The 22134-nt window shown below is 37.2% G+C and overlaps 1 protein-coding gene across 3 annotated transcripts in view; it reads right to left on the bottom strand.

Annotated features, from left to right (window-relative positions):
* Nucleotides 1–5756: 5756 nt before the first annotated feature.
* LOC144960818 (uncharacterized) overlaps nucleotides 5757–22134 on the bottom strand; it is a 25842-nt gene continuing 9464 nt past the window's right edge. For all 3 annotated transcript variants that reach the window (XM_078894172.1, XM_078894170.1, XM_078894171.1), the window contains exons 2-4: nucleotides 19697–19981; nucleotides 13130–13243; nucleotides 5757–7795 (exon numbers count right to left, since the gene is read on the bottom strand). In XM_078894172.1, the coding sequence (XP_078750298.1) occupies nucleotides 7205–7795; nucleotides 13130–13243; nucleotides 19697–19966 (975 nt within the window). In that variant the 5' untranslated portion in view covers nucleotides 19967–19981 and the 3' untranslated portion in view covers nucleotides 5757–7204. The remainder of the gene's footprint in view (nucleotides 7796–13129; nucleotides 13244–19696; nucleotides 19982–22134) is intronic.

Here is a 22134-nt window from a genome sequence, read left to right as displayed (position 1 = left end):
CTTTGTTTTGGAATGAGATCACTTGGAGTTTTGTCTGGGTGAGGTCTTTGGAACTCCCATGGTGGGCAGGTCTGTAATAACTGTTTCCAACGTGCATCTTGTCTTTGTCTTGGAATGAGGTTGACATATGACTTATGCCTCTTGTCTCCTGGCGGAGCATAGGGCCTCAGCAGCACTTTTCCATCTTCTGTCCTTGGCACAGACCTTTGCCTCACTCCAGGTAAGATTGGAGACGCTCAAATCTTGGTGAAGGCTTCTTCTCCAAGTCCGTTTCCTCTTGCCCTGTGGGTTCCATTCGAGAGCCTGCTTAGTTATGTTACAGGGCTCTTTCCTCAGGTTATGGCCAACCCATCGCCACTGTCTACGTCAGACCTGAACATCCATTTGTTCCCGGTTTGCTCTTGTCCAAAGGTCAGCATTGGGCACTTTGTCAACCCATGAGTATTTGGGAATGAGGTTACTTGACGTTTTTTATTTTTATTTTTTCCTGACCCTGGCTAGAGTCCTTGCCTAGGAGGGAAATAGTCAACTGTATAGTTATAGTTTTGGGAGATGCTATTTTTTCCCCTTGTAAATCATCTCTCTGGTATGTACAGTTACATTTAAAAAAAAAAAAAAAAAAAAAAAAAATATATATATATATATTATATATATATATATATATATATATATATATATATATATATATATATATATATATATATATATATATATATATATATATTTATATATATATATAATGGTTTGTATTTGTAAACATTTGAGTGTGTTCCTCTTCGTGGAGACCCATGTTTTAAAAAAGAGCTTTTATATAGCGCAATATCCACTAAACGTGCTCAAAGCGCTTTACAAGGGGTCACTGACCAACAGCAATACAATCAAATGTTCACAGAATGTATCCAAAACAGAAATATATAACTAACAATACCTAACAGACTGATGATTTGTGATGAAAAAAAAAAAGAAAAAAATATCATCTCCCAAAACTATAATTATACATGCATTTGACTGTTTCCCTCTCAGTCAAGGACCCAGGCCAGAGCCAGGACTAAACTAAGTAATCCCATTCCTGGATAAGACAGAAAGCATGTTGGAAAAGAGATATAGGCGGCTCCCTGTCCACTATGGGAGGTCAGGAACCCTACCGAGGCGACACATTTATGTCATTTCAGCGCCAGTGAAGAGGATTTGTTTGTTGCTTTAGGTCTCTTCCAACACAATTGAGGTTATATGAGGGACCGCTGAAACAAAAAAACAAGCAATCTAACGAAAATAGTACAAATGTCAATCAAAATCATAACCTAAAGATATCATAAGCTAAATCATAAATAACCAAGAACAAACAGGCAGAAGATTTACAGAAAAAAAAATATCCCCTGTCAAAAATACAATCACAAACCAAAGAAGCAGGATAGGCTAGTAAAGAGAAGAAGAAACGACATCACTATCGGATCGTACACCCATGCGAACATCATAGGTATATGATTCAAGGGTGATGCTCCCATCCAACCACCCAGTGAAGAGGAAGAAAATGAAGTTATAATTTATAATTGAAAGCATGCGATAAAAAGTAAGGCAGGCGAATGGTACAAATAGGGAACACATGTAGTATACAAGAGCACATTATCTATTTGTACTTTGTTTGGATCAATTAAAATCTCATCCAAACACAAGCATGCGATTATGTGGTCTTATGGTATGACACTCGCTTTTGGATCGGAAGGTCCAGGGTTCGAGCCTCGCTCAGCGCATAGTTGAGTCCTTGGAGAAGGCTATTTACTCACATTCTCTCACCGTACTCGGGTGTAAAATGAGTACCTGGCCGTTAACAGCGTTATCTCTGTCCTAAAAAAAATTGTAATATCGCCTAACAGGCGTCATGTCTCGTCCTACATGTTATGTGTTTGCTGTTGGTCAGGGACCCTTTGTAAAGCGCTTTGAGCACGTTTAGTGGATATTGCTCTATATAAAAGCTCTTTTTTAAAGCATGGGTCTCCACGAAGAGGAACACACTCAAATGTTTACAAACCATTATATATTTAAAACAAAAATAACATGTAACTGTCTGGGTGGGCAGGGAGGTACATATTGTGTCTTCTATCCCCCTGTATCCGTTTTCCAACTTGTATTCTGTCTTTGTCTTGGAATGAGATTGCTTGGTTTTGTCCTGGCCCTGGTCGGGGTCCTGGCTGGGAGGAAAACAGTCAAATGCATAGTTATTGTTTTGGGAGATATTTTTTTCCTTGTAAATCATCTCTCTGTTATGTATTATTATATTTGTTATAATTTATAATGTAAGCATTTGAGTGTATTCCTCTTAGTGGGGGCCGTGCTTGGGTCCAGATGAGACTTATTGGTGATCTCAAACTAAGTACATTGTGGTATGCTCTTGGAATCTACATCTGATCCCAATTTGTTCCAGTTCCCTCCTATGTCTTACTTTTTCTTGGATGCTTTAATTGTAATTCTAGAACTTTTTACTATCCATTTTCTTCCTTTTTTTACTGGCGCTGATATAACCTAAATGTGTTGCAAGCGCCGTGAAACCCTTAAAAACAAAACAAACAAAATGTAACTGTACATAACAAAGAGATGATTCACAAGGGAAAAAATAGCATCTCCCAAAACAATAAATATGTATTTGACTATTTCCCTCCTAGGCAAGGACTCGGGCCAGGATCAGGATAAAACCCCCAAGTAACCTCATTCCAAGAATTAGACAAGATGCAAGTTGGAAACAGTTATGTATTACAGACCTGCCCACCAAGGGGGTTCCAAAGACCCCGCCCAGACAAACCCCAAGTAATCTCATTCCAAAACAAAGATTGAAAGCAACTTGGAAAACAGATATACTATGGATATTGAGATACAGATATAGGTAGTTCGAAGATGACGTCACTCAGGTCTTTGTTATTGTTTTTTGCCATCCGCGTTTATGAGTAATGTTCACTGAACTGTATTACCCCGACTATAAACGTTCATGGATACACACAGTTTTGTGTGTTGGTCCGTTATACTTCCGGATGGCAATGTTATGCGCTTCTTAGCCAAGCGCATACTATCTATAGATGATCTCTTGTCCACCCAGGGAGTTCAAAGACCCCGCCCACACAAAACCCCAATTAATCTCATCCAAAGACAAAAATAGAAAGCTACTTGTTTGTTTGTTTTGTTTTTAAGGGTTATATGGCGCTTGCAATACATTTAGGTCATATCAGCGCCAATAAAAAGGGAGAACATAGGATAGTAAAAAGGTCTAGAATTACAATTAAAGCACCCAAGAAAAGGTAAGACAAAGGGGAATGACACAAATAGGGAATTGGTGTAGATATTATCATTATTATTATTCCAAGGGCATACCATCAGTGTACTTAGTTTGAGATCACCTACGTACCTAAAAGTCTCATCCAGACACGAGCAGAGATCCCTACTAAGAAGAATACACCCAAATACTTACATTATAAATCCAAAGCAACATAAATAAAATACATAACAGAGAGATGATTTACAAGGAAAAAAAATATAATCTCCCAAAATAATAACTATACATTTGACTGTTTCCCTCTCAGCCAGGGCCGGGACAACAGATATATGGATATTGAGAAACAGATATATGGATATTGATAAACAGATATATGGATCTTGAGATACAGGTATATGGATATTGAGATACAGATTTATGGATATTGAGAAACAGATATATGGATATTGAGATACAGATATATGGATATTGAGAAACAGATATATGGATCTTGAGATACAGATATATGGATATTGAGATACAGATATATGGATATTGAGAAACAGATATATGGATATTGAGAAACAGGTATATGGATATTGAGATACAGATATATGGATATTAAGAAACATATATTTGGATATTGAGAAACAGATATATGGATATTGAGAAACAGATATATGGATATTGAGAAACAGATATATGGATATTGAGATACAGGTATATGGATATTGAGATACAGATATATGGATATTGAGAAACATATAGATGGATATTGAGAAACAGATATATGAATATTGAGAAACAGATATATGGATATTGAGAAACAGATATATGGATATTGAGAAACAGATATATGGATATTGAGATACAGATATATGGATATTGAGAAACAGATATATGGATATTGAGTCACAGATATATGGATATTGAGAAACAGATATATGGATATTGAGATACAGATACATGGATATTGAGAAACAGATATATGGATATTGAGAAACAGAGATATGGATATTGAGAAACAGATACATGGATATTGAGAAACAGATATATGGATATTGAGAAACAGATATATGGATATTGAGATACAGATATATGGATATTGAGAAACAGATATATGGATATTGAGAAACAGATATATGGATATTGAGATACAGATATATGGATATTGAGATACAGATATATGGATATTGAGAAACAGATATATGGATATTGAGAAACAGATATATGGATATTGAGATACAGATATATGGATATTGAGAAACAGATATATGGATATTGAGAAACAGATATATGGATATTGAGAAACAGATATATGGATATTGATAAACAGATATATGGATATTGAGATACAGATACAAATATAGGATGATCTTGTCCACCCTGGGGAGTTCAAAGACCCCACTCAGACAAAGACAGAAAGCTTGTTTTTGTTTTTGTTTTTAAGGGTTTTACGGCGCTTGCAACACATTTAGGTTATAGCGCCAGTAAAAAGGAAGAAAATGGGATAGTTCTAGAATTACAATTAAAGCACCCAAGAGAAAGTAAGACAAATGAGAACTGGGAACAAATAGGGATCAGATGTAAATTCCAAGAGCATACCACCAATGTACTTAGTTTGAGATCACCTATAAGTCTTATCCGGACACAAGCACAAAATCCAACAAAGAGGAACACACTCAAATACTTACATTATACATTTAAAATAACACATACAATAATACATAACAGAGAGATGATTTACAAAGAAAAAATATCATCTCCCAAAACAATAACTATGCATTTGACTGTTTCCCTCCCAGCCAGGACTCCGACCAGGGCCAGAAAAAAAAAAAAAACAAGTAATTTCATTCCATGACAAAGATAGAAAGCATGTTGGAAAACAGATATAAGGGGATAGAAGACACAGTATGTACCTCCCTGCCCGCTATGGGAGGTCAGGATCCCCACCCAGAAGACAGAAAGCAAATTGGAAAACAGATATAGGGAGATAGAAGACACAGTACCTACGTGACACCCTACCCACTATGGGAGGCCAGGAACCCCACCCAGAGATACAGATATAGGATGATCTCCTGTCCACCTTGAGAGTTCAAAGACCCCGCCCAGACAAAACCCCAAGTAATCTCATTCCAATACAAAGATTGAAAGCAACTTGGAAAACAGATATATGGATATTGAGATACAGACGTGGGAGTTCAAAGACCCCAACCAGTGACCGGCGGTGGTCAAAAGAAACTTTTCTCCGCCATTGTGGCTTTCTCTTTTCCCATTTCCAAGCGTCACCATCTTACAGGTTTATAAAAAGTCAACAAATAAAATAAATTTTTGTTTAAATAGCATTTATTTTATATTCATAAATTGTAATCTTTTTTTTTTTTTTTCAATTTTCTTCTTTGAATGAAAATCGCCCATCACCTTCACAATTACAAAGAAAAAACCCTCCCAAAAAACACGAAAATTAATAAGATAGATCTCTTTTGCACACCGTACAAATATTGTTTAATAACATTTTATAACTCAAGGAAAAAAAAGAGAGAAAACAAAACAAAATGTGAGGATATGAAGAATAGCTAACATGACTAAAAATAAAGAAAAGAAAAAAAAAAAAGCACAAATGTGTAAAATGAAAATCTCTACTATAATATAATGTCAAGAAAACAATACTATTGGCATATATATATATATATATATATATATATTTATGAGTGTTGGTGGGTACTCGTAAGTACGAAAGTGCTCGATAATGATGGTTAGAGCTAATATAGAATACAAATTGTCACTCACATTTTTTGTGGCCGAGACGATTCGTTTCTGTGTCTCTTTACACGTCCTCAGTCGGCGTAATCCTTAATAATCTATTTATTATTAAGGATTATTGAGGATCACGCCGACTGAGGACGTGTAAAGAGACACAGAAACGAATCGTCTCGGCCACAAACAATGTGAGTGACAATTTGTATTATAGATACATACATACATATATATATATATATATATATATATATATATATTTTTTTTTTTTTTTTTTTTTTCAACGACCTGGAATGAAATTTGATTTTTTCAAAAAGCAATAACAAAAAAAAAAAAACAATAAAAAAAACAAACAACAAAAAAAAAAAATAAATAAACTAAATAAATATTTCATTAATACAGACAAGTAAAACTCTAGCACTGGCACACAAGTAATATCTGGTTTCACCGTGATAATTTAGCTGTTAAAAAAAAAAGTAAAGAAAAAGAAACAAAACAACAACAACAGCAAGTAAATCACAATTTGTAACAGATCAGTCCACCATGACGATTTAGTCCAAAACTTTGTTTAATATCAGATCAGTCCACCATGACGATTTAGTCCAAAACTTTGTTTAATATCAGATCAGTCCACCATGACGATTTAGTCCAAAACTTTGTTTAATATCAGATCAGTCCACCATGACGATTTAGTCCACCATGACGATTTAGTCCAAAACTTTGTTTAATATCAGATTCTAGTCCACCATGACGATTTAGTCCAAAACTTTGTTCAATATCAGATTCTAGTCCACCATGACGATTTAGTCCAAAACTTTGTTTAATATCAGATCAGTCCACCATGACGATTTAGTCCAAAACTTTGTTTAATATCAGATTCTAGTCCACCATGACGATTTAGTCCAAAACTTTGTTTAATATCAGATTCTAGTCCACCATGACGATTTAGTCCAAAACTTTGTTTAATATCAGATTCTAGTCCACCGTGACGATTTAGTCCAAAACTTTGTTTCATATCAGATTCTAGTCCACCATGACGATTTAGTCCAAAACTTTGTTTCATATCAGATCAGTCCACCATGACGATTTAGTCCAAAACTTTGTTTAATATCAGATTCTAGTCCACCATGACGATTTAGTCCAAAACTTTGTTTAATATCAGATTCTAGTCCACCATGACGATTTAGTCCAAAACTTTGTTTAATATCAGATCCATCCACCATGACAATTTAGTCCAAAACTTTGTTCAATATCAGATTCTTGTCGACCATAACAATTTAGTCCAAAACTTTGTTCAATATCAGATTCTTGTCCACCATAACAATTTAGTCCAAAACTTTGTTCAATATCAGATTCTTGTCCACCATAAGGATTTAGTTCATTAGAAAAAGTTGTTTGCTTTTGCTGCTGTTGTTTCTGTTGCTGTTGATACCCTTGTTTCTGTTGCTGTTCATACCCTTGTTTCTGATGTTGTTGATACCCTTGTTTCTGATGCTGTTGATACCCTTGTTTCTGTTGCTGTTGATGCCCTTGTTTCTGTTGCTGTTGATACCCTTGTTTCTGATGTTGTTGATACCCTTGTTTCTGTTGCTGTTGATACCCTTGTTTCTGATGCTGTTGATGATACCAATCTTCCCTATTTTGCTTCTGCTGTTGTTTCCTTGCTTTTTGATGTTGCTTCTGGTCTTCCCTCCGCTTTATCTTCTGCCTTTTCTCTTCTTCACAATCCCATAAGGAGTCCTTCACTTTGATAATCGTATCATTTATAATTCCCATCTCCTTTTTCATGTCTCGGACCTTATGGTGTTGAAAGAAAAAGAAATATATTAATAATGTGCGGCTATGGGGTCTAGTGGTATGACACTCACTTTCAGATTGGAAGGTCCTGGGTTTGAGCCTTGCGCTCGGCGCATAGTTGAGTCCTCTCACCGTACTCAGGTGTAAAATGAGTACCTGACCGTTAACAGCAGTCTTTGTCCAAAAAAAGCTAACATCGCCTAACAGGTGGCATGTTCCATCCTACACGTTAAATGTTGCTGTTGACCAAGGACCCATTGTAAAGCGCTTTGAGCACATTTAGTGGATATTGCATTATATAAAGCTCACTTTTAGAAAAATAAAAATACAAAAGGGAAATGAACAGAGGGACGACAGCAAAATACCTATAATATTATGTGTAATGCTGTAGAAAAGTATATATACTATATTAGAATATTCACTTTACCTTTTCTGTATTGAATAACTCCTTCTTCCTGTTATTATGGTTATCTACTTCCTGGCGCCACAATGCCTACTTCCGGTTCTCACTTCTACTCTAGTTTCAGTCAGTCCAGTTCAGGCAGCGACCTCCCGAGCTCTAGCCCTTCGGTCTTGTGCCAGGACCATAGCTGCCGGCCAACCTACCGCAAAAAATGCGGAATTGTACTCATTTTCAGCAATTGTACGCTTGTACGCATTTCCCCCAAGATTGTACCCATTTTCAATGTACGGAGTCACTTCAGTTTTCTTTAGTTGTAATAGCCTTGAGTTGAGAAACCTTGGTGACCAAGTGGATATTCATATATTTTTGACCAATTATGATCTTCATACTGGGAGGTAGAATTCTTAAAGAATTGGATTATAGTCTTGGAAACATCATTGTTGCTGCAATTGAACTTGTGCAGTGTGACTTTATGTAAGGATACCTTCCTCTTACTTTCACAATGGTTAGTTTCCGTCGATTTTTAGGATTGTACCCATTTTTATGAAATCTCCCCCATTTTGAGGTCCCATTGTACACATTCTCATCAGATGGGGTTGGCAGCTCTGCATGACTTAGTGCAATGAAGTAACATTAGTCTATCTCAGTTCATTATAATATGGAACGAATCGACGTCACTGAGCTCTTTGATATTGTTTTTTTTTTAGACATCCATTTCAACTCTCTCCTTACCAACCATTTTCATGATTATCCCCAAAACTTCACACCCACCCAACTAACACAAAATAGATTTTTTATCACTCAAACACAATAGCAGTAAAATTCTTGAGATACATAATTTCTTTAGCAAAACATGCTCTACATACAACACACTGTTCATTTTCTTAAAATTTTATGATGTACAAAAGAAATTTGAATAAGAAAAGTGTTGGTTGTATATGGTAACGAATGTGACGATTTTCCTGTAGTTGGTATGGAGAGGGTTAACGATTAGTTCTCACTAAATTATATTAAAAAGAAAAGACTACAAACGTTTAAGTTACACATTGTTTTGTGTGTTGGTACATTATATCCAGCTGGTATATGTGAGTATTTTACCTTAATGCATAGCATCGACATATGTAAAGAGAAAAGTTTCAAAACCAGCTAAGTGTCTTTTTCATAATCAGAGAATAATCACTATTTTTTTTTTTTGGGGGGGGGGGGGGGGTCATTTATTTATTGAGTAAACGAGGAAAACACTTGTCCTCTTGCCAATATTATTATAATAATATACACATGTGCAAAAGTAATGTAACATTTTTTTTTATATGTTAAATTACTATTGTTTAATGACGTGTTACGGTCAGGAATTTTATATCACCTAAAAGAGCGACTATTAAACCACATGCATGCTTAGTTATATTATTGCAATCTGTCAATCATATCAGGGATGGTACAGATTTTCGTAAGACAACTTGATATTTCGACTTCGGAAATGACGCAAAGAAGGAATTATAAAGAATGTGCGGCTATGTGGTCTAGTCTAGTGGTATGCCACTCGCTTTCAGTTAGGAAGGTCCTGGGTTCAAGCCTTGCTTTGGTACATAGTTGAGTCCTTGGAGAAGGCTCTTTGCTCACATTCTCTCACCGTACTCAGGTGTAAAATGAGTACCTAGTCATTAACAGCGTTGCCTCTGTTCGAAAAATTTGTAATATCACCTGGCAGGCGTCATGTCCCGTCCTACATGTTAAATGCTGCGGTTGGCCAGGGACCCCTTGTAAAGTGTTTTGAGCACATTTAGTGGATATTATTCTATATAAAAGCTCAATTTTTTTGGTAATGTTACAGTGGCAATCGTGAAAACGCAAGTTCTTAACTTCTCAAAATAGAACCGTTCTGGACCAATGTGTCCTGATGGGACATTGCCATGATATCTGCTACTGATACTGTTTAAAAGTTATCTGCTGTTTTAAACAAAAATATCATTTTTGTGAAATAATTTTGTAATTACTTATTCTTTTGTTGTAGCTTTTAATGTAGCGCAATATCCACTGAACGTGCTCAAAGCGCCTTACAATGGGTCCTGGCCAGCAGCAACACTTAACATGTAGGACGAGACATGTCGCATGTTAGACGATATTACAATCTTTTTTGGACAGAGACAACGCTGTAAACAGCCAGGTACTCATTTTGCACACGAGTACGGTGAGAGAATGTGAGTAAAAAGTCTTTTCCAAGGACTCAACTATGCGCCCAGCCTGAGGCTCGAACCCAGGACCTTCTGATCCGAAAGCGAGTGTCATATCACTAGACCACGTAGCCGCCGCACTATAAGGGAGACTTGTCCGACCAGTGATTGGAAATCATGATGGCCATACGCCGTACTGACTTTGTTGCATCAGATTTTTCCTTTTTTTTTCCCGAAGCAGTGCAATACAACTTATAATAATAATAATAATAATAATAATAATAATAATAATAATAATAATAATAATAATAATAATAATAATAATATATACTTTATTCATCCAAAAAAAATGGAAATTCGTTTACAGACGCGGCATGCATGAAAATGTATAAACACAAAGTTGAGAAATGTTTTAGAATGTTACAAGATCAGCAAACCACATCTGTTGTCGCCCTAAGCAAATGCCAAAAAGAAAAAAAAACCTTATGTTTTCGAGCCGTCATTATGTTTTAGATTATGCATGTATGTAGATGAAATTTTGTCATAAATACGAAGTAATGTAAATGTTGCTGCTCGAAGCTCAAAGAAATAAATAACAATGTGAGATTGAATGTAAGTTTCAATTTAATTACAAAAACAAATCAAATGATGTTCCGGGTTTCCACTTTAACAACAAAACAGGATGATTGCACAAATTGTCAGTACTTGACTAATTTATAAATATGAAGTGGTTTTTAAAAGCTAATAACACCCGGATAAAACGCGAGTTAAAACTCTCATTTAATATACTGGGTATATTGGAATCACCATCATCATCATTTATTCATCTTAACAACGCCACTACCACATCTCATTCATCTGTAGTGTTTCATTCTTCCTGATCCTTTGATCTGTTTTTGTAATTAAATTGAAGCTTACATTCAATTTCACATTGTTATTCATAAATACAAAAGATATTGCTAGTTTCTGGGACAAAATTTGTGTCCAGTTTTGTCTCTCAAAACTGAAATGCATGGACTTAAAATAAGTATTAAGTTACTTGTGCACATGTGTTTATGATATCAGCTCCTCCCGCTGATTCCAATATACCCAATATTTTGGGAATGTGATTAGCGGAAGAGTAGCGTCCCTTGATTGGACGTCACCGGTAGTCTGTGACGTCACCAGCGGAAAAGTTATTAGAGAGAGAATGTCATTCTGGAAGCGAGGACGAGAGACGAAGTACGTTGGAAGGAAAGTATTGGACTTACAAATAGCGAGAAAGAGGAAAAAGGGACGCCCAAAGAATAGATGGGGAGATAAGGTAAAGAATGATATGAAAGAACTGGGCCTGGAGGAAGATGATGCGCTGAACCGAGATGCACGGAGATGTGGCATTCATTATGACAACCCTGCAAACTGTGGGATAAGCTGGAAGAAGTAGTCAAGTTCTGACGATTTGTGCAATCGATGGATTGTGCATTGCCTTCGTGGATCCACAACAGGCGCTTCCCCCAGAGCCATCAGGGTCATGGAGTCGGAGTTTATCACGGTTTCAATAGCATGAAACGGACAATAGCAAATGCTTGCTATCAGTGACATCTATATGTAGACTCTGCTTACTACCCTTTTGATAGGACACTAGTCTATCACAAAGTTCTTTCCATCAAATCTAACAGACCCAGCTACACAATCGCTGCTGGGTGGGAAGGGGGGGGGGGGGGGGGGGGGGAAGGGGGCAGAGAAAAAAATCTCGACTACACCTGGGATCGATCTTGGTCCCTTTGTGTGTGAAGCGAGTGCTCTAGAAACGGAGTTATTAGGACTCCAACAATAGGTTCTAAAATTCATTACAAATTGTTACAAATTCTGTTGATCGGTAGATTGCGCAACGCTTTCTGTGATTCCATAGACGGTGGAAACAATCTTTGTTGTGCATTCTGTAGATCTAGATCTTACTCAAGCATTTCAAAGTGAATAAAATTAACTACTAACATGAATTGTCCATTCTATCTGTTTTCGCAATTAATTAAATTGAAGCTTACATTACATTCAAATTCACATTGTTATTTATAACATGAATGAAGAATGCCTTGCTAATTTCTGTGATGATAGCAGAGAACTAGCAGAATAATGAAACTTTAGGGAACTGTTGCATAGAAGTGTTTTGGATGGGATTCTGGGACATAGTATTTAGGGACCTGGATATCCCAAATTTCCGAATCTTTCAGAGCTTTCTGTCCGTATGTAATTTCTCAAATAAACCACAAGGAAAATCAAAAACATTTTGTATAAAAGCACATCTCTGCTATTTTTGGACACTTTAAAAAACCATAACGAGTATAATTTTGATGCTAGATTATTAGTTTTTTAATTAGTTGATCCAGAGAAACTGATGAAAGCGAATTTTTTTTCCTTTGTTTTTTTTGTTATTTTTTTCCAAATGACTGAGTATTGGAAAATTTTCTTGACGAGCATCTCAAAAACAACCTTTTGACATGGTCACCTATGGATTTGATGATTAAGGTGTTTATCATTCTATTTTTGATTTCTCTGCATTACTATCATCCTCAAAATATTATGATCGTATCAGGGAATTTTAAAAATGTATACTATTTTTCATCACAAGATATTCAACGATTTTGCGACCTTTGACCTAAGCAGTCCTTACCATAACATGTTATGTTTTATTACGTTAAAAGATTGATATGATCCATTTCAAGCTACAGAAACTAGGGTAAACTCCAAGCTTATAATTTATTGGATGTAATATATATTTACCTCTTTCCTGACGTCAATACCATCTTGCAAGGAGACATGAATACGATTGAAGACTTTAAAGTTTCTCTCCAGTCGTTCTTCATTCCTATCTACCTTGGCCATTAAAGTGGAGTACTGTTGGGGTAAACATTGTTTGTTAGAGGGTGAAAGGTCTGTCATCTGCATTTTTTGCGGCCGCAAATGGCAATTTGCGGCCGCAAATATCAGGGCGATCCGCAAATTTCCCAAAATTGGCAAATCGTGGCAAATTTTGGGAAAATTGGCAAATCGCGTGGCAAATTTTGGGAAAAAAAAGGAGCGAAAACAAAATAACGAAAAAAAAGTGCGAAACTTGAGAAATGTTGCAGCTTTGCCTGGGCCCACAGAAGTTACGGATAATGATCCTTTAACTTTAAAATCTTTGTAACAACGCTATTGTGTAAATTAATAAATGTAACCTCCTTAAATGTAAAAAATTGTCTTTTATATATTTTTTTTCTGTATCGCACGTTAATTTTTACTGAAACGCTTAGTTCCCCTCGGCAAATTTTTGTCTTTTTGGCAAATTTCTTGGCAAATTTTGGGGGTTTTTTTGACAAATTTTGGCAAATTGTAGGTCCCAATTTGGCAAAAAATGCAGATGACAGAATCGGTTGGATAGCTCATAAGGTAGAGTCACGCTCTCACCGGCAAGGCAGAGTTGTCGTATCAATAAGGTCGCAGGTTCAAACCCCATCACCACCGCGAAAATTTTTTATTCTCTATTGTCTTCTGGTACTTTTCTATTCACTTCATCTCTTGTTGTTACCAACATAAGTGCCTGCTCCACTCACTTTTTTGACTTATATCAATAACTCATTGTATAATTAATTTATCAAGAATTCATTTGATCTACTAATCTCACCTCATTTGTGACCCATCGTCTCAAAGCGGTATTATGTCGGAATGAACTAGATGAGGAAAATTAAAGTTATAGCCTTAAAGATAAAACATGGCTTTTCCATCTGTTCGTTATGGTAGAGTATAAATACTATTTCTTGCGTTGCCAAACGTTCTGAAGTCCTATTTACCACCGTTTTATCTCTAAATTCACTTATTGGGGTACAACACATCCCGACATAATACCGTTTTGACACGGCGGGTCACATTTCCTTTTGGAGACTTCGCATCATCTCCTCCTTTCTGATTTGCAGACGATGACTTGCCTAACCATTCATTTTCCCACAATTCATTGCATACCAAGGAATTTACCCAATGGAAACCGTACAGTGCTCTTATTGGCTAACCAACCAGCGGCCTCGATGAGAAAAATATCCGCCATTGAGACATGGGCTGGGAATCGCGTTACTATATTAAACAAGCGCGGATCGGCCGTTCATGACCTCTAAGAAAATAACTTCCTGCTCGCTCGTTTAACTCAAAATTATTCAAAACGATGTCTCTAAAATGATATAATTGTGACTTCTTAAGGTTGTCTTCACGGTCAAAACCACACATTCTATTAATGATTACGTCCTAGGCAAAAAGGAATATTGACAGGTCGACCGAGAGTTGAACTCGTCAGACGACAAACATCAATGCGAAGTGAATAGAGAGTCAAGCTCTTGTTTGTCTTGTCCTGTTCTATATAGAGAAAAGGATAAATAGTATAGCCTCGTGTGTGAGTGGTTGCGTGTCATAGACATGTTTTTAAATTGTTTCTGTTGTTTATGTGTGTAGTGATAACTCTCTCACACTCACTGCATCATCATAGCAAAGAGACGCCAACTTTAAATTTGGCTCACAGGAATTTCAGACACCACTCGTAGGAATTTCAATGCCGAAAGAGGAATTCCCGCACACAAGAAAGGGGAATTGGGGTGGTATTTGGCATACATATTGTATAGTATCTAGTTCTAAATAGATAACTGATTAGAATTTTTTTATGATATATAAACACAATGCCAAATACAATTCCGAAGTTTCCTTATTTCAAAAGAAGTAAAGCTCCAAAACCTAATTATGGTAGTGATTGTAGTACTTGTGGTAGTGAGGATGATGTGGTGTTGGTGGTGGTTGTAGTTGTAGTAGTAATAGTGATGATAATGTGGTGGTGGTGATGATTGCATTGTAGTTGTAGTAGTGGTAGTGATGATGATGTGGTGGTGGTTGTAGTTTTAGTGGTAATGGTAATGATATGGTGGTGGTGGATGTAGTTGTAGTGGTCGTGATGATGATGTGGTGGTGGTGGTTGTCGTGGTAGTGGTAATGATGCGGCTATGTGGTCTAGTAGTATGACACTCGCTTTCGGATCGGAAGGTCCTGGGTTCGAGCCTCGCACTCGGCGCATAGTTGAGTCCTTGGAAAAGGCTCTTTACTCACATTTTCTCACCGTACTCAGGTGTAAAATGATTACCTGGCCGTTAACAGAGTTGTCTTTGTCCGAAAAATTGTAATATCACCTAACAGGCGTCATGCCCCGTCCTACATGTTAAATGTTGACCAGGGACCCCTTGTAAAGCGCTTTGAGCACATTTAGTAGATATTGCACTATATAAAGCTCAATTAAAAAAAAAAAAAAATCAATGATGATGATATGGTGGTGGTGGTTGCAGTAGTAGTGGTAGTGATGATAATGTGGTGGTAGTTGTAGTTGTAGTAGTAGTGATAGTGGTGATGATGTGGTGGTGGTTGTAGTAGTAGTGGTAGTGATGATGATGTGGTGGTGGTGGTTGTAGTAGTAGTAGTAGTGATAGTGATGATGATGTGGTGGTGGTTGTAGTTGTAGTAGTAGTGATAGTGATGATGATGTGGTGGTGGTTGTAGTTGTAGTAGTGGAGATAGTGATGATGATGTGGTGGTGGTTGTAGTGGTAGGGATGATGATGTGGTGGTGGTGGTGGTGGTTGTAGTAGTAGTGGTAGTGATGATGATGTGCTGGTGTTGGTGTAGCAGTGGTAGTGATAATGATGTGGTGCTGGTGGTTGTGGTAGTAGTGGTAGTGATGATATTGTGGTGGCGTTTGTAGTAGTTGAGGTAGTGATGATGATGTGGTGGTGGTTGTAGTAGTTGTGGTGGTGGTGGTTGTAGTAGTAGTGGTAATGATGTGATATGGTGGTGGTGGTTGCAGTAGTAGTGGTAGTGATGACGATGTGGTTGTGGTGGTTGTAGTAGTAGTGGTAGTGATGATGATGTGCTGGTGGTGGTGTAGTAGTAGTAGTGGTAGTGATGATGATGTGCTGGTGGTGGTGTAGTAGTAGTGATAGTGATGATGATGTGGTGGTGGTTGTAGTTGTAGTAGTAGTGATATTGGTGATGATGTGGTGGTGGTTGTAGTAGTAGTGGTAGTGATGATGATGTGGTGGTGGTGGTTGTAGTAGTAATGGTAGTGATGATGATGTGGTGGTGGTGGTTGCAGTAGTAGTGAGGGTGATGATAATGTGGTGGTGGTTGTAGTTGTAGTAGTAGTGATAGTGATGATGATGTGGTGGTGGTTGTAGTTGTAGTAGTGGAGATAGTGATGATGATGTGGTGGTGGTTGTAGTGGTAGGGATGATGATGTGGTGGTGGTGGTGGTTGTAGTAGTAGTGGTAGTGATGATGATGTGCTGGTGTTGGTGTAGCAGTGGTAGTGATAATGATGTGGTGCTGGTGGTTGTGGTAGTAGTGGTAGTGATGATATTGTGGTGGTGGTTGTAGTAGTTGAGGTAGTGATGATGATGTGGTGGTGGTTGTAGTAGTTGTGGTGGTGGTGGTTGCAGTAGTAGTGGTAGTGATGACGATGTGGTTGTGGTGGTTGTAGTAGTAGTGGTAGTGATGATGATGTGCTGGTGGTGGTGTAGTAGTAGTGATAGTGATGATGATGTGGTGGTGGTTGTAGTAGTAGTGGTAGTGATGATGATGTGGTGGTGGTGGTTGTAGTAGTAGTTGCAATGGTGATGATATGGTGGTGGTGGTGGTGTAGTAGTAGTAGTAGTGGTAGTGATGATGATGTGCTGGTGTTGGTGTAGTAGTGGTAGTGATAATGATGTGGTGCTGGTGGTTGTAGTAGTAGTGTTAGTGATGATATTGTGGTGGTGGTTGTAGTGATGATGATGTGGTGGTGGTTGTTGCAGTTGTAGGGGTCGTGATGATGATGTGGTGGTGGTGGTTGTAATAGTGGTGGTACTGAGAGTGTAGTAGTAGTGGTAGTGATGATGATGGAGTGGTGGTCGTTGTAGTGGTGATGATGATGTGGTGGTGGTGTAGTGGTAGTGATAATGATGCAGTGGTGGTGGTTGTAGTAATTGTGGTAGTGATGAAGTGGTAATGGTGGTTGTTGTAGTAGTGACGGTGACGATGTGGTGGTTGGAAAACACATTATAGGTTATTATAATACACGATTACACACATTCTCTAACTTCATTTTTTGACAGCTTCATTGTGGCATAAATATACGCAACAGTACAGAATCATTTTATTGTGGATTTTGATATTATTGTTTGTTGTTTTTCTTGTGCCGTTATGTTGACATAGAGACCGAATGAATGGTAATACTTACATTCCCAGCCCAAGATATAATGGCGCTGAATGCTTTCATTTGTGGACACTTTTTAGGCTTCGTGCGTATTCTCATTCGTTTAATTCTATGTTGCATACTCAATTGGCTGCGGCTATTCAGTAACCTCTACTGAATTAGATTTGTGGCTATTCAGTAGTAGATACTGAATAAGATTTGTGGCTATTCAGTAGTAGATACTGAATTAGATTTATGGCTATTCAGTATCTACTACTGAATAAGATTTGTGGCTATTCAGTATCTACTACTTAATTAACTAGATAGCTATCCAGGATACATTGCTAATGCTATGTCTACAATCAGTTTTGTAGAGGTTTATAAACTTCACGCGCGTTTGTTGTTAGCTCACTGTTACTTTTTAAAGCGGTATCACTATCTTGTCGAATTCTTGGACATACATTGAAAAGTGCCGTTATTTCAAATGCGGTCCAGGGCGGGTTTTAGGTTGGATAAGATACCCATTCAAAAGTTCAGTTATCTCAGGGCATGTCAGATCATAATACACCTATTAAAAATGGCTTGCCATCAAAAAAATATTATTATCTCAGGATGTGGCCCACTTCTGGTTTTAGTCTGGGTATGATATTGATACCCATTCAAAATCTCAGGTCGTGGCCTCTATTTGGCTAAGTTAAAATTGCAACCCTTTAGCAGACCAAATAGCTCATTGCTTAACTTTGATGTGACCAGGTTCGAACCTTCAACCGGCAGCGCTAACGACTGCACTGAGAGTAGCACCGTACCCACGCCAGTGATTTTGAGTAGGATATTATACCACTCGTGTATCTCAGACTGTGGCCTATGTCTGTTCTTAATACGACTAATCAAAAGTGTAGTCAACTCAAGACTGTAGTCATGTCTTATATGAATACCCATTATTTTGACTAAGGGTGTGGCCTGTGTCAACAACTCATTGAAGTTACCTACTGAAAACTAGTTAACTCACGGAAAGGGCCATGTCAGAGTATATATACATATGTGTATTTTTTAAAATGTTGCCGATGTTCGTTTGTCCAGTTCAATATACCCATTCAAAATTGGTTAAGATCTGGGCGTGGGCCATTATCAGGTCTGTCTTTATTTACTACAATCAGCAGTAAAAACGATTTTATTTTCCGAATTCAACTCAGAGAAATTGTTTTCTCGAACAGGCTCACAGGTTTGAATACACACATTCAATTGCAAAAGGCTGTGGCCAATATCAATTATCAATATCAGTCTCGGGTTTGAATATATACATTCAAAACTGTTAGCTTCTCAGGGTGTGACCAATATGTAAAAAAAAAACAAAAACAAAACAAAACAGAGCTTTTATTTAGCGTTTATCCACTCGAAAATGCTCTAAGCGCTTTACAGGTCATATCAACCTTTTAATTACCGACTCAACTCCCTGAGAATCAGACAGAGAAGCTGCTGTGAAGGCCCATCACTCGAACAATTACTAAGCGGTTCTCTACCTATATACTCATAAAACACATGAGTACGGTGAGGATGTGGAAAAAGCCTTTCCCAAGGACTCCGTCTGACATGGCTTTACCAGGATTCGAACCCGGAACTCTCAACCCAGAGTCTGAAGTGTAACCACTAGACCACTGTCACAAGGTGGCCGGTCGGATCCTGACAGGGTAGTCAGAGACGTCACAATGAAACTGCCGCAGAGCGAGAGGACGATCCGCGAAATCGCTCTCTCTGTCTACGACCTTAAGTTGGGCCGAATTTAACTGACTCAAGCAAACAAGGAATTCACTTACAAACGACAAACAAGTGATATAGACTATAGAAACAACAACTTTTAATTTTAATTACTGTTAATTATTAAATATTAATTATTTTTGGTACAGTTTACAAAGCTGGCGCGATGCAAATCAAATGTGAAGAAACGAAAGAAGACACTCAACTGACTCAAGGCAGAGCTTAAAATCACGACTTCGTCCCTGAAGAGCGCCAAGGGATACTGAATAGCAAAAAAGGTTGCTTTCTAGCTATTCAGTAACCCCTACTGAATAGCCGTACCGTACTCAATTAATCAATAATGTATTTAATCCAATCTCACCTCATTTCTTGTTGGACACTTAACATCTTTTCCTCTTTTCTGATTTGCAGAAAGTGCCTCGTTTTCTAATATTTCTAAACACAGCTGCAACTTTTTAATTTCTATTCTGTCATCGTCAAGTTGGTTTTTCATTTCATAGTTTGACTTCCTTAATCTAACAACTTCATCTTGAAGATGTATCATCTCCCTCTCGAAATTGCGATTTTTCTCTAAAACGTTGTCCAGTTTAGACAGAACTTCCTGGAGCTTAGAATCCGTGTTTTGAGCCATTTTCCCTCCGAATTTCTGGAAAACAAAAATTTATTTAAAAAGTGACCTTTTATATAAAACAATATTCTATAAAAATGACCAGTCTCCTCCAAAATGATATTACTATTACAACGGTTTAAACCTAATGTTTAAATCAGAACATTAGGTTTACTTACAAAATTCAAGTCTGAATAAAATCACTCTCAAAAGTCGTAAACATTCACAACAACAAAAGCAATTTAAAAAAAAGGTGATGGAAGTTTATTTTGATAGTAGTTTCCTGAATCAAAGGACATTTGTCATTTATTTACTTTCCCACAAGGCCACTTTCTCTGTCTTCATGGATGTCTAATTATAACTATACTATGACTTCTAAAATTGGCTATAAACAGTGATGGCCAATGTGAGAGTTCTAGTAATTACATGCCTACCCCCCCCCCCCCCCCTTCCCCCCCCCAAAAAAAAAAAAATAAATAAATAAGCCAACTCTAACAGGCAATTTGTGCTCAATTGGGGATTGGAAATAGGATTCAGTAGTCTGATGTCACGCCGCCTGGCAACGGCGGCCATCTTGGTTCTAAACAAAGAAAATCATTACTTTTTATTCTTCATGCTGGCTAGAACTTTTCATTCCCTTTTCATATGCCTTGTGATCAGAATGTGTAAAAGTCAAAACATGATCAAATTTATGTTACTTTTCCTCTGGAAACGCTTTTATGCTCACCAGAGAAATATTTCATACGGTCGTCCGCCATTGTTCCGATAGTTTAGAGCCAGTGTTACTAAGTTACCATGCGTCATTAGGAAGGAAGTGACGTTACGACTGTTGAAGAGTATTTGAGAAAACATATCACTTCGGTCAGTAGTGGTGCCAAGTTGGTCTGTCAATCGGACATGGCCTAGGACTTAGACTAGGGTTTTATTGGTGACGTTCTATACATGATGGGTACATCTCAATCTCATGTCATTAATCTGTCATCTGCATTTTTTGCCAAATTGGGACCTAAAATTTCACAAAATCTGCCAAAAAAACCCCCAAAATTTGCCAAAAAGACCAAAATTTGCCAAGGAGAACTAAGCGTTTCAGTAAAAATTAACACACGATACAGAAAGAATATATATAAAAGACAATTTATTACATTTAAGGAGGCTACATTTATTAATTTACACAATAGCGTTGTTACAAAGATTTTAAAGGATCATTATCCGTAGAGAGTAGCTTCCCTTGGTTTGGGCCCGGGCAAAGCTGCAACATTTCTCAAGTTTCGAACTTTTTTTCCCCGTTATTTTGTTTTCGCTTCTTTTTTTCCCAAAATTTGCCACGCGATTTGACAATTCTCCCAAAATTTGCCACGATTTGCCAATTTTGGGAAATTTGCCAAAATTTGCGGATCGCCCTGATATTTGCAGCCGCAAAAAATGCAGATGACAGATTAATGAGAGTCACTCCAAGGTATTCAGTGTAGGTGACTTGTTGAAGTTTTTCTCCATATGGAGATAGTAGCGACCTCACTGACTTATCGTCCTCCACTTCCTAATCAACTGATTGGGCTGTCCCCGCGGAATTATGCCATTTTATTGGCAAAATTATGCCAAGAAAAAAAAGGCAAATTATGCCATATATTATGCCATAAATTCGACATGCCATAAAAATATGAAAAAAATCTGACATTTATGCATGTTCTTGCGTGCTTTTGTAAACCCCAAAACCTAATTTTCACAATAAATATGTTTAAAAGCTACATCAAGTTGTTTTGTTTCATCAAGTTGTTTCGTTTCATCAAAAAAACTTAAAAGCAGAAATATGTGCCAGACTGCTCGACAATGTAGAAGTACACAATTTTAAAGAACATTGATTTTAACCCTAAGCATGCTACACCATCCTCTGTGGCAGTCAGAAAGAGGCCACCCAAGGCAGAGTAGCGTGTTAAGAATGGTTAATTTAAAAATGTCACCTAAAATAGCTAACGTTTACATGGTCAAATGAGTAGGAAAAAACAAGATTCACATGAATGACAATGATAAATAAAATGAAAACAAATTTCAACAATATTTTGTTTATTACTGGCAATACTGAGAGTGCATTTATTTGAAATTATGAAATTATGACAAGAACTTCTAATTCTTATGAATAGAACCTAAAAAGTCAAATTTGAAAATCACATGAATGTCTTTGAAAATTACCTTTC

Source organism: Berghia stephanieae, chromosome 15, assembly GCF_034508935.2.
Source record: "Berghia stephanieae isolate SIO BIC M18660-M18661 chromosome 15, UCSD_Bste_1.3, whole genome shotgun sequence".
NCBI classification, from domain to species: domain Eukaryota; kingdom Metazoa; phylum Mollusca; class Gastropoda; order Nudibranchia; family Aeolidiidae; genus Berghia; species Berghia stephanieae.
The sequence above is the reverse complement of the archived record's forward strand: the minus strand, read 5'-3'. Positions and strand labels throughout refer to the sequence as shown.